General features: G+C 37.5%; 1 protein-coding gene and 1 long non-coding RNA gene across 2 annotated transcripts in view; one reads left to right on the top strand and one right to left on the bottom strand.

Annotated features, from left to right (window-relative positions):
- LOC138174343 (uncharacterized) overlaps positions 1–15,858 on the top strand; it is a 154,804-nt gene that overhangs the window by 36,965 nt on the left and 101,981 nt on the right. The window lies entirely within an intron of this gene.
- NYAP2 (neuronal tyrosine-phosphorylated phosphoinositide-3-kinase adaptor 2) overlaps positions 1–15,858 on the bottom strand; it is a 333,767-nt gene that overhangs the window by 303,648 nt on the left and 14,261 nt on the right. Inside the window, exon 3 of the mRNA XM_069104545.1 lies at positions 14,441–14,684. Coding sequence (XP_068960646.1) covers positions 14,441–14,661 — 221 coding nt within the window. The 5' untranslated portion in view covers positions 14,662–14,684. The remainder of the gene's footprint in view (positions 1–14,440; positions 14,685–15,858) is intronic.

Raw genomic sequence — 15,858 nt, 5'->3', positions numbered from 1 at the left:
TGCTGCTTTGCTGCAATCAAGTTGCATCTTCCAAATTGTTTTCGATTGGGGCTGGGGATTCAGAATTAGGGGTCGTGGTTCATTTTATTGGAAAAGCTCTAGCCCACCAGAGAAGATATTCAACAAGAAGTACCCCATGCTCAAATTTGCTCCCATGATTCATTTAACATGTAGTGGGTTAGATTACTGCCAGGGTATTCCTGGCTAATATTAAGCTGTCCATAATAAGCAAAAACTTGAATGAAAGCCAATCATGTCAATCTAGTAGAAAATTTCAAAAGCCAGATGGCCTGATTCATGGAAAGGGGTGAAAAAAGACACAAAATACAGTTTTGATAGAGCATGAGATTTAGTATTCACCTTAAGTCATTCACATTCCCATTGTAGTCAATTCAACAAACATTCATTAGGGAACTAAATATGCCAGGCATTATGCTAGGTAATAGGTACTACATGTACAAAAATGAAATAGTTCCTGCCCTCAAGGATCTTATATTCTACCAAGAGTACATAACATGTACCCATGTAAATAAATGAAAAGTTAATACAAAGTAATTTCAAGGGAAAGACGATCTAAATTCTTTGCTTGATTTCACAAACAAATTGTTACTGTAAAATACTGACTATGCTGTCTAGGACATCAATCTTCACCCTACCACATACGTGGATTTCCAAACTAAGATTTTTACATCACAGGCTATTAGTATTTTAAACTATAGGCTTCTATAAATAAATACATAATAATCAATATGATTTAACAGTATCTGAACAAATGTATGAGGATTTACAAGAGTAGGTTTGATGATTGTGTTATATCCCAGTATTATTTGAGGAAGTTAAGTCAACTCTGCTATGAAGAGTAGCAAAATGAACACTTTATATTTTGTTTCTGTGTTTTTTTTCCAGTAATTATTTCCCTGATAAATCCCATTAAAGACACACAGTTAAGGTACAAAGGAAGTAATGGTGACTCCCAATTTGGAATTTGGATCAAATATTGAACTAGGAAGTCCCACAACATTTAGACCATTGAGCATATCCCTTTCTATAAGCAGAGGAACATTTCATTTGTCTGATTATTTCATTTTAACTCATGTACAAGAGGCATGTTAAGGAGTATCTTATCAATAAGGGCTAGTTTCAGAAACCCTGATCTCATTTTTTACAGCGATCATTAGACCATAAGATCCTAGAACTGGGGGGCTCCTTTGAGATATCTATTCGAAGGCCCCTCATTTTTAGGGAAATGCTTGACATACCACAGATTTCTAAAACTGTAGCTTGTATATTTCAAACAGAAACAGTACCAATGGCCTTTCCAGGTCAAATACTCTCCATCTGTGGCTTGCTAAAATGTCAGCATTTGATGGGGTTTTTTTTCCTGTCTAATAAATCAGAGTATATGCCTTGAAAAGCAGACAGAAATAAACATTATGACCACTTTTGTCTAAGTGCTACCAAATAAAGAGAATTTTCAATTTCCTCTTAGAAGTTTTTACAGGAATTGCAAGTTAAACATCCAGGCAGTACTGTTTTAATTGGAGATATGGACCTAGAGCTTCCATTAAAGTCAATGGGAATTTGAAATATCTCTGTGACTAAAAGCTAGCTTTTACTTTTTTGTCAAAAGTTGAAAATATCATTTCCAATCGGGAAAGGTATAAGAACCTAGAGAAAGGCATTTGGAGGGTAGAGGGCACAAAATGATTTTTCAATATGATAATTGGTATTTATATCACACCAATTTAAATTATCTCATTTAAATATATTATCTCCTGTATTCTCCATAGCTTATTGTTACCTCCATAAACCAGAGGAGGAAACTGAGTTTCAAAGGAATATGATGACTTGCCTATAGCCATACAGCTGCTGTAAAAACGGAATTTCTACTTCGTTTCTAGACATAATGCCCTCTGTTCTTTCCATGTTGCTCCCCATTGTCTTTGAATAATCAAAAGCATACAATTATTTTTTTTTTGCTTTTTGGAGGGCAGTTGGGGTTAAGTGACTTGCCCAAGGTCACACAGCTAGTTTTTGTGTTGTGTCTGAGACCAGATGTGAACTCAGGTCCTCATGACTCCAGGGCCAGTGCTGTATTCACTGCGCCACCTTGCCGCCCCAAAGACATACACTTATTGAGATTTGAGTAATAGGGCTATGATTTGGTCTTTATAAATTATTCCCATTGACAAAAAAAGCATAACAGAAGGAACATAAAACTAGTTAGATGGCCATAGGCATAGACATGATCAAGAAGGCTGTTTTGTTTTGTTTTGTTTTGTTTGTGGTAGCCACTGCTTTTTAGCTTTTTTTTAAGTTTTTTTTTTCTTTTTTGGAGGGCAATTGGGGTTAAGTGACTTGCCCAAAGTCACATAGTTAATATTTGTGTTAAGTGTCTGAGGTCAAATTTGAACTCAGGTCCTCCTGACTCCAGGGCCAGTGCTCTATTCACTGTGCCACCTAGCCTCCCCTTTAGTTCTTTTTTTTTTTTACCCTTGTTAGAGAACTCCTTCTCTATTCCAACAAAGTATTATCAGTAGCCAACCAGAGCACAGGATCACAGGATCTCCAGGGTCTCTATCACCATCAATCACTAAGATTTCTTCTATCAGGACAAAAAGAATCACAAAAGTTAGGATGGTATAAATAATAAAATTATTGTTCTTTTTATGAACAACATCATAATGTTGCGGTCTCTGGGGTTATTGTTGCTACCCAACATGAACAGGAGTACTTTTTTTTATACAAGAAATATAGGCATGTTCCTTAGCTAAATGCCACAGTTTCTAAAATTCCCCATTAGAGATTCATTATTTTATCTTCTTGGGCCTGTGTTTTTTTTTTTTAAATACTCCTGTTCATGGGAATAATAACAGCAACTTTATTGCTTTTTCTGATAAGAACAGTAATGATAGTGACGTCTTAACCTGAATCCCTCAAATAATACTATAGACAGAATTTATGTGAGCAAATATGATGGGTTTTATTTCATGAATAAAGCCAGCCAGTGTATACTCAAATACACAACTCTATGCATGTCCTCTGGAGAGTTTTATTAGTGCTAGCCAATGAAAACAGGATTTTCTCTAGATGGTGACTTTGGAAGTACAATTTCACATGAGTGTTCTATTTCTCAGGATCTTCTAACTCCCTGTTTCTTTGCTACAAAGGGAAGATTTAGGGATACAAGCTATCTATGTATACCCAGCTTAGTCATAAATTGCACTTGGCATAATCTCACAGCTAAGTCTATTGGGGGGGGGGGTTGTTTGTTTTGTTTTGTTTGTCTGTTTCAGTTTAGGTCTTTATTTACTTCTCCATTGTCTTACCTGTGATCACTCTCTATATAATTGTTCTCTCCCTCTTGCCTACAAATACTCCTGAGTTGAAATGCAGCTTCAGACACTCACTTGCTGTATGCCCCTGTATACCCTACTTAACCTCCATTGACCTTGTTTTCCTCAACGTAAAATGGGGATTATAATTACATCTTCTCCATGTGGTTGTTGTTAGAACCAAATGAGATGTTTGTAGAGGACTTAGCACCATGGCCTGGTACACAGTAGGTGTTTAATATTTTTTTCTTTTCTTCCTTTCTAAAAAAAACAAAAACTCCTCTTGATCTAACCATCCTTTATTCTTTATTGCCAGATCAAGCCTCATCTTCCTTGACATCAGTCTCTTCTGACATTTTAAATCACCTTCTCCTGATACTCCATCTTTTCTAGGTATTCATGACAGTCATCTATTCAAAATTTCCTCCTCTCTGACTGATTGCTCCTGTTCAGTCTCTTTTGATGAATCTTCATGTAGTTCCCACCCACTTTCTGTAAGTGTCCCCCAAAGCTCTGTCCTCGGCTTTCTTCTCTTTTCCTCACTAACATCTTGCTTGGTGAACTCATCAACACTCGTTGATAGAAATAATTATAGGTTTAGGCAGATAATTCCATTTCCCGATCTATATATCCAACCCCACTCTCTTTCCTGAGCTCATGTATCACATCACCAATGGCCCAGTGGACATCTCAAACTGGGTATCTTATCTTAAACTCAACATATCCAAAGCAGAGCTCATTATAGCCCCCTAAAAAGTTTCCCTCTTTTCAATTTTCCTGTTATGATGAAGGACACCACCTTTCACCCAGTCACCCAGGCTCACAAACTCAGTGTTACACTTCTTTCCTCATTCACACTCTTCTCATCTACTCATCCATTCTATTGTTAGATCTTGTTGTTTCTATCTTTAGAACATCTCTTATATACACCGTCTTTTCTCTCCCAGTCCCTACTCAAGGACAAGCTCTCATTCGCTCTCCTCTGAAATCTTGTAATAGCCTTCTAATTATGTTCCCCATTCTCATCCATCCACCACTCACTTGCCAGAATGATTTTCCTGATGTGCAAATCTTCCTATGTCACTCTCCTACTCAATAAATTCCTGTGGTGTTCTGTTATAATAGAATCCAATATAAAATGCTCTTGTTATTTGAGACCTTTCATAATCTGAGTGCCTCCTACCTTTCTGGTCTTCTTACACTTTAATCCCCTACATATACTACCCAAACCAGTGACACCGGCCCCTCAAATTCATGGTGAATAATCTCCCACCTTTGAGTCATTACACTAGCAGCTGCTTTGGCCTAGAATTCTTGCCTTCCCTTCTCATCTCCAACTCCTGGCTTCTTTTACAATTCATCAGATCCCAAATACAAGAAGCATTTCCTGCCAACCCCCATGCCCTAGCTCTCCCTGCTAGTGGTTCTTCTCTGATCTCATGTGCCCTTTGCATTGCATATATCTTACTTAGATTTAATATTTTTTGTGTTGTTTTACTTATTCAAATTGCAAGCTCCTTGAAAGAAGGCATTGATTTTGTTTTGGATTTGTTTTCCTTCTTCTTCCTTTCTTTGTATCCTCAGTACATAGCACAGTGTCTGGAACATAATGCTGATTAAATATCTATTGACTGAATTCTCCTTAATTGTGGCTTATCATTGTTGTTTGAGTTCAGACCTGCTTGATCCCTTTTACTTAGCACCTCTGGAAGTGCTAGGGTTGCCTCAGTCCCAGTTGCAATTCCTTAGTTTCAGGTTCAAATTGATCCTTTACTAGTACTTCTAATCCAAACTCTCATAGATCCCAAAGGATCTTGTCCCTAGAATTCACAAGCAGAACTTTCTGAGTTTAGACTCATTAGAACTAAGGCTCGTTCTACATGAAGTCCCTTCAAAGCAGAACTGTACCTAGGGCTAGGCAAGGAAAGCCTTAACACAGGCTGACAATGCAGTAGGTGCTTCTTCCCAAGTCCTTCACTTGTTTCTGGTATCCCACAGTGTGATCACACACACACACACACACACACACACACACACACACACACACACCCCATTGGGTTGTGACTGCTCTTCCCAACTCCCTAGGGTTCTATCCCAGGGTTCTTATACAATGGCACTTCTTTTCTAGTGCTTGCCTTTGTTCATCATACCACATAACCTCAATCTTCTGGCTTTGCCCACCCCCACCTAAACTCAGATTTAAGGACAAATAAAACTTCTCTATAAATACCCATGCCCACACATGTGTGTTTGTATGCATATGTATATATTTATATAAAGGACATTTTAATAGCTTAATGTATGTGCATATATACATATATATGTACATATAGGTATATGTATATGCATGGGTATTTATATTTCTATAAAACTTTAAATGTTCCTTATAGATATATATAGCCTTAAAATGATGTGTATTTTTTGAGGGGGTAGGATTTTAAGCTATTAACACATACATAGATGCACTACATATTTGTATGTGTTAACTGTACAAAACTACATTTAAGTTTTTGGGAATCCACATTTAGTATACATAATTTATACAGATATAAATATATAGCATTTATATAGCACTTGAGGGTTGCAAAGTATCATACATATATGACTGCATCTGAAGTCCTAAATCTAGGTAGCGGGAAATACAGTCAGTAGATTAAGGACATGTGGTATGATGAAAAAAGCAGTCACTATAGCTAGCTAGATGATAATGAAAATGAGGAAGATAGATAGATGACAGATAGATAGATAGATAGATAGATAGATAGATAGATAGATAGATCAAAATATATAGTTGTATATATATATATATATGTTCTGATAGAACTTTAAAGTGCCACATGATATGTTTTAAACTATTAAAGCATATATGTATATATAGATAGATGCATATGGAGATATATACATAGCTTTGCATGTATATGGGTATATATCTGTATATCTGGGGGCACAGAGAAATAGAGTTCTAGAATGGAAATGGAATGGACCACAGGCTGTCACAAACACACACATGTACACACACACATATACATGGTCACTTTTAACTGATTTTGCCCCAGGCGTAAGACTCCTTACATTCCTAGCTTGTTACAGCTCTGCTCCCTGGACAATTGCCTAGACGTCTTTGTAAATTCTTTGTCTTTACCAAGTTTATTGATAGGATCATCCTTTTTTTCCCCTCTGACTTTCCAAACAACCTTTCTCCTATTGTTCTGATTCTTCTACCCAAATACAAATTAACAATTACAAACCAGCTGCATCTAAATTGTTTACAACTGTCTCTTCAAAAAAATAAAAGAGTATATTTAGAAAACACATAAAAGCAGAAGACAGACATCCACTCTATGAAGAGAAAGTAACCTGTGTAAAAAAAAAATGCAAAATCAAGGGATTGTCCCCTCTCTTCCATAATTCCCTCTCTCTGCCCATATCCAGATAGATATTTTCATTCAGAAGTATACAAATAATTGAACTTTGGGGGAAATGTTGTTTTATATAATATTGAGATTTGGAAAAATACACAATCATTTATTAAATCATTAACATGTGAAGTAGATTGTTATGCCTATTTTCCTTATCATTATGAAAACTAAAAAATGCCAAAAGACTTTTTTCCCCTGGTCATACAACAGATCAAGGTCTAAAATGAGATGAGGGAGAGCATAGCACAGAAAGAACACTGGCTTCCTAGCAAATTGTCTATTTGTGAATCCAAGTTCTGACATTTATTTGCTTGGCCAACTCTCTTAACCTCTCTGAGCCTCAGCCTTGTTCAAACAATAATGATGATAATCCTTACATAGCCTACCTCATGATGTTCACTGCATTATAGGTAGAGAAGTGGAAAGGTCTTTTGAGGTCCTCTAATCCAAACCCCTTTTTTATTACAGATGAGAAAACTGAGACCTGGTGGCATCAAGTGGTTAAATTACTTGCCTGAAGTTATGTAGGCAAGTGGAATTTACACCAAAGCACTTTGGATAAATCCAGTACTCTGACAGTATACCATGCTACTTGTTTTATAAACATGAAGGCATGACATAGATATGAATGATTATTATAATTAATCTAGGGCTTTTGATTAAGGAAAACAGTTATTTAATTACTCAGATTTCTTAGTGCTATGTATGGGCCTATACCACAGGACCAACATACCAAGGAATAAACAGCTAAATTTTTCAGGGCTAGAAGGGGTCTGAGACTAAGAGCAAAGAGTTTGAGAAGCAAGAGTTTGATCTCTAGGCATGGGGGAATAAGTGATGGGCATGGGACACCTCCAGGAAGAATACAAATTAATTCTAAAGCATTTTATAAGACTTCTCATATATGTACTGTCTGAAGCTGAATTGCTTTCAGAACTTCTGCAAGCTAAAATCCATAGGTTGAGACATCTAAACAAAACTAGATGTAGCTTGGTAGTGCTGAATGATAGCAAGACATTTCCAATTACCAGGGAACACAAATCAATAACCACTTCAAGTACCCTGGGCTGGGTTCCTAATAACTAGTACTTTGATTCTAAATCCTGGAGCCCTCAAGTGCCTAGACTTACAATAATTACACCTCCTTTCAGTTTAATCAACCTGAAATTGATTCCACTGACTAACTGGGCAAATAGTGCCTGCTTATTCCTTCTTACCTCTGTTACCCTCCCTGGATCTGATATTTTGGTCATGAGATTTATGGTATTTTGGGATTCTGGTATTCTCTAACTACATGCAGTTCTTTCTTGGCTTTCCCCATCCTGATAACAGCAAGAAAATGAATGTGAAATAAAATATTGTAAATTTGAAATGTTCTTGGGACAATTGTAAGAGGCATGTACACCATAGATTAAAGTGCACTTCAGTATGCATAACTGAGTACTCCCTCCACTGATCCAGGTAAGTACCCCTCCACACCTTGGTAGAAAGTCTTCACTTGTTGGGGTAAACAAATCTGCATCAACCTCATGGTCATCCTTATGAGAACAGGCATCTCCAAACTTGGCTAGAGTGCTCCTTAGATGGCAGCCTCTTGATCCTTGCTATATAATCTTTTTTTAGAAAGCTTTTCTCAGGGGTGGAGCCAATATGGTGGAATAAAAGCATGAACTTGCTTGAGCTCCAGTTCCAACCACCTCCAATACCTGTAAAAAAATGACTCTAAACAAATTTTAGAGCTACAGAACCCACAAAGTGACAGGGAGAAACAAATCTCCCAGTGAAGACAGCCTGGCAGCCCAAGAGGAAGGGTCTATTGCACAGGACTGGAAGCCAAGCACAGTCCCACGTGAGCCACACCACCCCAGACTGGCAGCCCAGACCAGCCTGAGCAGACTTCAGGAGAGTGAATCACTGGCAGCTGTGGCAGTTTCCAGACTTCTCAAGCCATAAATGCCAAAGAGAAAGTAAAAGGTCAGGAAGGAACTCTGTTGGAACTGGGTGAGAGAAGAGCATAGTCTGGCCCCTGGCAGCATGGCAGCTGTAGATGCTGCCATGTGGCTGCCTTCAGAGCTCTTGGCCTACAGATCATAGGGGACCAGGCAACTATTCAGAGGAAAATCACTCTTGCTTTGACCTGCTTGTATCTGGGTCACTGTCTTGGGTTGTGGTCCTGCAGTAAGTGAGGAATGATATTGTCCCAGAGGTTGTGTGGTTGTAGAAAGGGTGCCCTCCTCATACCCCTGACAAAATCTCTGACAAAAACTGCAAAAACCCTAGCAATGTGGGACATAGCTCTCTCTACTCTGGAAGCAAAGTTCTACCATGGCAAAGGGCTAAAAAGTCAAGTAATTGGCTGGCAAGATGAGCAAACAGAGAAAGCACAATCAGACCATAGAATCTTTTTTTTTTTGGCGACAAAAAGGTTGAAACATGGAAGCAGGAGAAGACAACAAAGTCAAAACTCCTGCATCAAAAGCTTCCAAGGAAAATATGAATTGATAGCAGGCCATGGAGGAGCTCAAGAAGGATTTTGAAAATCAAGTAAGACAAGTGGAGGAAAAATTGGGAAGAGAAATGAGAATTATGCAAGAAAATCAAGTGATTTTTTTGTGAAAAGTGAAAAGTGAACAAGATAAAAGTGAGTCAACAGGCTGACTGAAGAAAATAACACCTTAAAAAATGGACTAACTCAAATGGCAAAAGAGGCCCAAAAAGCCAATGAGGAGAAGAATGCCTTAAAGAGCTAAATTTGCCAGGTGGAAAAAGAATTTTTAAAATTCACTTAATAGAATAATTCCTTCAAAATTAGATTGGAACAAATGGAAGCTAATGACTTTATGAGAAATCAAGATACTATAAAACAGAGGCAGCTAGGTGGCACAGTGAGTAGAGTGCTGACTCCAGAGTCAGGAGGACCTGAGTTCAGATCCGGGCCTCAGACACTTAACACACACACAAAAAGAAAAAAAAACCTAGCCATGTGACCTTGGGCAAGTTACTTAACCCCAATTGCCCTCCAAAAAGCAAGAAAAAAAAAGAGAGAGAAAGAGAGATACTATAAAACAGATCCAAACAAATGAAAAAATAGAAGGCAATGTGAAATATCACAATGGAAAATCCACTCACCTGGAAAATAGATCCAGGAGAGATAATTTAAAAATTATTGAACTACCTGAAAGCCATGATCAAACAAATAGCCTAGAAATTATCCTCCAAGAAATTCTCAAGGAAAACTACCCTGATATTATAGAACCAGAGGGCAAAAGAGAAATTGAAAGAGCTCATCAATTACCTCTTGAAAAGAATCCCAAAAAGAAAACTCCTAGGAATATTATAGCCAAATTCCAGTGTTACCAGGTCAAGGAGAAAATATTAGAAGCACTCAGGAAGAAACAATTTTAGTAATTTGGAAATACAATCAGGATAACACAAGATCTAGCACCTTCTACACTAAGGGATTGAAGGGCTTGGAATATGATATTCCAGAGGTCAAAGCAGATAGGATTAAAACCAAAAATCACCTACCCAGAAAAATTGAGTGTAATGCTTCAGGGGAAAATATGGTCATTCAATGAAATAGAGGACTTTCAAGTGTTCTTTATGAAAGAAACAGAGCTGAACAGAAAATTTGACTGTCAAATACATGAAGCAAGAGAAGCATAAGAAGGTAAACAGGAAAATGAAATCATAAGGAACTTATTAAAGTTGAACTATTTACATTCTTACATGGAAAAACAATAATCGTAACTCATGAGACTTTTCTCAGTATGAGGAAAGTTGAAGGGAATATATATGTGTGTATATGCATATATATGTATACAGACATGCATATGTATGTATAGGAGAGTATATGTGTGTATAAATTTGTATGTGAATGTGTGTATATATGTGTACATGTATACATAGACAGAAGGCACAGAATGAGTTGAAGATGAAGGGATGATATCTTAAAAATAAAATTAAGAGGTGAGAGAGGGATATATTGGGAGAAAGGGAGAGTTAGAATAGAGCAAATTATCTCATATAAAAGAGGCAAGAGAAAACTATTACAATGGAGGGGAAGAGCAGGAAGGTGAAAGGGAATGGGTCAATCTTACTCTCACTGAATTTGGCTTAAGGAGGGAATAATATATGCACTCAATTGAATATCTTACCCTACAACAAAGTAGGGGGGAAGGGGATAAGAAAGGGGATGATAGAAGGGATGGCAGATTGGGGGAGAGGGTAGTTAGAAGCACAGACTTTTAAAAAGGTACGGGGTCAAAGTAGAAAATAGAACAAGTGCGGGGACAGGATAGGATGGAGGGAAATATAGTTAGTCTTTCACAATAACTACTATGGAAACATTTTGTGTAACTACATATGTACAACCTATATTGAATTTCATGTCCTCCCAGTGGGGTTGGGTAAGGAGGGAAGAAGGGAAAGAATCTGAATATCAAAATTGTAAAAACAAAAGTTAAAAAAATGTTTTGTTTTTACAGGCAACTAGGAAATAAGATATACAGGCAATAGGGTATAGAAATCCATCTTGCCCTACTGGAAAGTTGGGGGAGACAGGGTAGGATATAAGAGAGAACATATTGGGGAATGGGCATTCAGTAGGCTCGCTATCTTGGAGTGGGAGGTAGGAGAAGGACTGGGAGAAAATTTGTAACTCAAAATCTTGTGTAAATGAATGTTGAAACCTAAAAATCAATCAATAAATAAATAGCAGAGATGATTCCAGGGCAAATATTTCCTTCATCTGAAATACAAAAAAGAAGAGATCAAAAAGCACAATTTATTGTTCATTATAAACCCTTCTTGATTATAGCCTCTTTTTGAATGACTGTGGATGTCATTCCAGCTAGGTATGGCATGACTCGTGACTAGACCTTTCTTTGTCTCTAATGAAAGCAATGGAACAATTTGGAAACGTATATAATTTAATATCCACAGTTTGCTCATCTTTAAAATGAGGGTTTTGGACCTGATGACCTCTAAATTTCTTTCCAACTTATGGATGCTGGAATCCATGCTGAGTAATGGGAGCTGAAAATTGTGCACAGAACATTCTCACACAGACGTTTCTATCTTAGAAGGTATACATGATGACTCTAGTTCAGAAGTATTAGGGGAGGTGAGATTAAGATCAGTCTATTTTAAGCTGGTGTCATGGACAAGAAGACTCAATTTGTCTATGGGCCCTGGCACCTGTCCTTTCTAGTGCTTAGAGATAGTGGAGTCATCAGTTTTACTACAATGTAATAGTCTTTGACTATAGAAGAGGGATCCAAGTTTAACATGATTAACTGATCCCTTGTTCTGAAATGTCCTTCACCCTTCACTTTGATTCAGATCCAGAATCATCCTTGCTATTCACTATACCTGTGACCTTGTCAGGGAAAATCTTTTTGGGTTGTGATTATTCTCATATGACACTGGACTTCTCAAACTCAGGTCAGCTGGTGCTGCCTGAACTAAATTAAAACCTAATTGAGAATTTTTTAATACAATAAATAAAAATATGATACAACATTAAAAAAAAGCTTTTCTCATTAGCTAAGACCTGCCAAAGCCTGCATTCTCCTCCCTAATCTCGTATTCAGGGACATCTCCATATCACAAGAGAAGAATTTGAAAAACAACCTTGCAGAACCAATATCCTCTGATTCTAAAACCAAGGCTCTTTCTACCCTATTACTCGGCCTCTAAGAATTACTTCAGAGAACAGGTTTTCTCCCCAAACAGTAAAAACACATTCTACCATTGCTGCCTCTTTGTGAAATAAATGGTGACTGATCATGAGTAACCTCTATGACCAATAACCTGACTCAAATTTAAGTGTATAGTCATACAAAAAATTACTATTTTAAATGGATTACCATTCATAGTGCTATCTTATAAAAATATTGCTTGAACAAAGGAAGTACTACTTTCATATGGAGCTCTTATAACAAAATATCAGCTAGAGTTCTTTGTCCTATTTGTTTTTTAAAAAAGGATAAACACTCAATACTTTTAAAATATAGTGAAGATGGATGGCTAGGTAGTGCAGTGAATAGAGCACTGGCCCTGGAGTCAGGAGGACCTGAGTTCAAATCCAGCCTCAGACATTTGCTGTGTGACCTTGGGCAAGTCACTTAACCCCAGTTGCCCTGCCTCCCTTCCTCCAAGAAAAGGCAAAGACAAAAATTTTTAATATATAATGATATAGTGAAGGAAATAAAGTGAAAACTGTTTGCTCTACACAAGAGAACTATTTATCCCAAGAAACTCGTCAACTTATAAATATTAAAGACAAATAAATATACCACAAACAGCATATATGATTATATATTCAAGGATACAGTAAGCTGCCAATCTACCAGGAAAAGGTTCCTGTTTAAAACTGCACGAATAAGACTTCAATCCTATAGCCAATCGGTTCTAGGTACTTTGCCAAATTCCATGAATGTGTTTAGACTTAAACTATTGGTCCAGGTTTCATTAGCCCAAATACAATATGTCAATTCACCAATAACCAAAGGAAGAAACATATTAGAACTTATATCATGACTGTGTATAGAAAAAAGATACAAATATATTATGTACACTTATACTTAATGGTGTATATATATATATATATATATATATATATTAAATGCAGGAAAGGAAAAATTATTCCTCCAACATTTAATTTCTTTTACAGACTTGAAGTATTTAATGTTTGTCTGGAACATGGAACTCTTAAAAGGAATAGGACTTAGGGGTGGGGAATGTGCAGCCTGTGTTCAGCAACACAGAAAGTGGTCTCTGGTTATATAGTCAGATACTAACTATATGATCAGAAAAAATTAATTCTGATGCTAAACCTTTCAGGTATGACCTATTCCAAAGGTGGAGAACCTGTGACCTCAAGTTCTTGTGGCCCTACAAGTCCTCAAGTGTGGCCTTTTGACTAAATACAAACTTCACAGAACCAATCTTCAGTCAAAGACTGAACATATACAGAGAGAGAGAGAGAGAGAGAGATGTCTCCATCTCTATGATATGTATGCATGTGCATGTATATGTGTATATACATATAAGGAACATTTGGTGCCCATAGAGTAAGTCAAGAGCTAGTGATTACTGCACAGAAGGTTCCCACAGAGGATTTGTCTTCCCCTCAGTGGTACACAGAATTCCTATCAACACTAATGGGAATTGCGCACAACATGGGAAGGAACAGAAACTGCCTGATTAGTGATGTAACACTATCAAGTGCTTTAAAGTTGAGCATCTTTATCAAACATCCACTATTAAACTGTTCTTTTGGTATATCACAGCTTGTTCTTCTGGACTGTTACCAAGGGGATACTTAGAAATCCGCTTCTGTTCAAAGAAAGTCAATTCTTACCAAGTCATTTACCAAATCCATTAGCTAAGGACAAGAATAAAACAAGTGGATGAGGTTTTTCTCTCTCCCTCTCCCTCCCTCCCTCTCTATCTCTCACTTTCTCTGTGTCTCTGCTTTTCTCCCCATTTTTGTTTTTCTCTCTGTTTCTCCATTTTTGTTTCAATCTCTGTCTCTCTCTCATTTCACTTTCATATTATCTCATCATCTATAACATCCTAGTACAGTCTTTCTATTGCCCCTGTAATGATATTGCAGCCTATGCATCTTAAACAGATTCTCTTTTGCCTTGAATGGCTCAGCCAGATTTTATTTATATTTACCGTTTTATTGCTTCTTCTTGTTTGCGGCGTTTTTCATTCTTTTCTTTCAAGTAAGCCAGGTTTGTTTCATTCCGTAAGCGATCATTCTCTCGAGCAATGTCTGATGCATTCTGAATAACCAAGCCATCATAGGCCTTCATTCCCATATCCTCTATATACTGGAGAAAAGCATCCAAAGTGTCCTCCTCTGAATTAGAACTCATCATCTTGCAGGAGATCATGTTAAAAAGGAAGAAACACTTTCCTGCAAGTGGAAAACACATTATACCTTCATCAGTGGGAAAACAGCTTGCAGTTTATTACCACTCAAATCTTGTCAGTTCTTATTTGTAAAACTTGGGGCAAAACATATTTGGAAATTTTCCCTACAGGGAACCAAAGAATTTGGATATCATGTTAACAGGACTTAGTTTAAATTACAGATGGCAAACAACCTAATAAAATAATGGATTTATGTTTCTTCAGTTTTCAGGGTTTCAGAACTGAAAGAAATGATAAATAGAAGTATGCCTATTTGTATTTAATGGTGGCTATCTCTTAGGACAGGGGGAAAGGGGACGAAAAAAGAAAAAAAAAGGAAATTTAAATAACTGCTATATATTTTAGAGGAATAGAAAGTTATACATAGTAGATTTGCAGTTTCATGTAATCATCTTTTTTTTTTTAAAGCAATCGGGGTTAAGTAACTTGCTCAAGGTTACACGGTCAATTATTTCTGGGTGCAGTGCTGAGTATCTGAGCCCGGATTTGATCCAGGTCATCACGACACTGGGAATCGGTGCTCTTTCTCGCTGAGCCACCTGGCCACCCCTAAGCAATTGGGGTTAAATAACTTGCTGAAGGTTACATGGCCAGGTGTTTCTGGGTGGGTGCTAAGTGTCTGAGCCTGGGATTCTATCTCCAGGTCTTCTCAACACTGGAGCCGGTGCTCTTACTCGCTCTGCTACCTGGCCGCCCCCATGTAATGATCTTTTTAAAAATTATACTGTTATATAAATGCTTGTTTTAAGGGGCAGCTAGGTGGCACAGTGAATACAGCACCAGCCCTGGAGTCAGGAGGACCTGAGTTCAAATGCGGCCTCAGACACTTAACACTTACTAGCCTTGGGACCTTGGGCAAGTCACTTAACCCCCATTGCCCTTTCTTCCTCCACTCCAAAAAGAAAAAAAAAGTACTGCAATGCTTAGTTTATTCCAAAAATTAAAATAAATAAATAAAAGAGAAAGAGATCTTAGTAGTCATTAAGTTTCATTCTTCAACTGAATAATTAAGATTCTTAGTGGCAGGGCAGCTAGGTGGCACAGTGAGTAGAGCGCTGACCCCAGAGTCAGAAGGACCTGAGTTCAGATCCGGCCTCAGACGTTTAACATACACACACACACACACACACACACACACACACACACACACACACACA

The sequence above is a fragment of the Petaurus breviceps genome, unplaced genomic scaffold, assembly GCF_028583685.1.
Source record: "Petaurus breviceps papuanus isolate PSGF00001 unplaced genomic scaffold, PetGlider_PUasm1.0 688, whole genome shotgun sequence".
Lineage (NCBI taxonomy): Eukaryota > Metazoa > Chordata > Mammalia > Diprotodontia > Petauridae > Petaurus > Petaurus breviceps.
The sequence above is the reverse complement of the archived record's forward strand: the minus strand, read 5'-3'. Positions and strand labels throughout refer to the sequence as shown.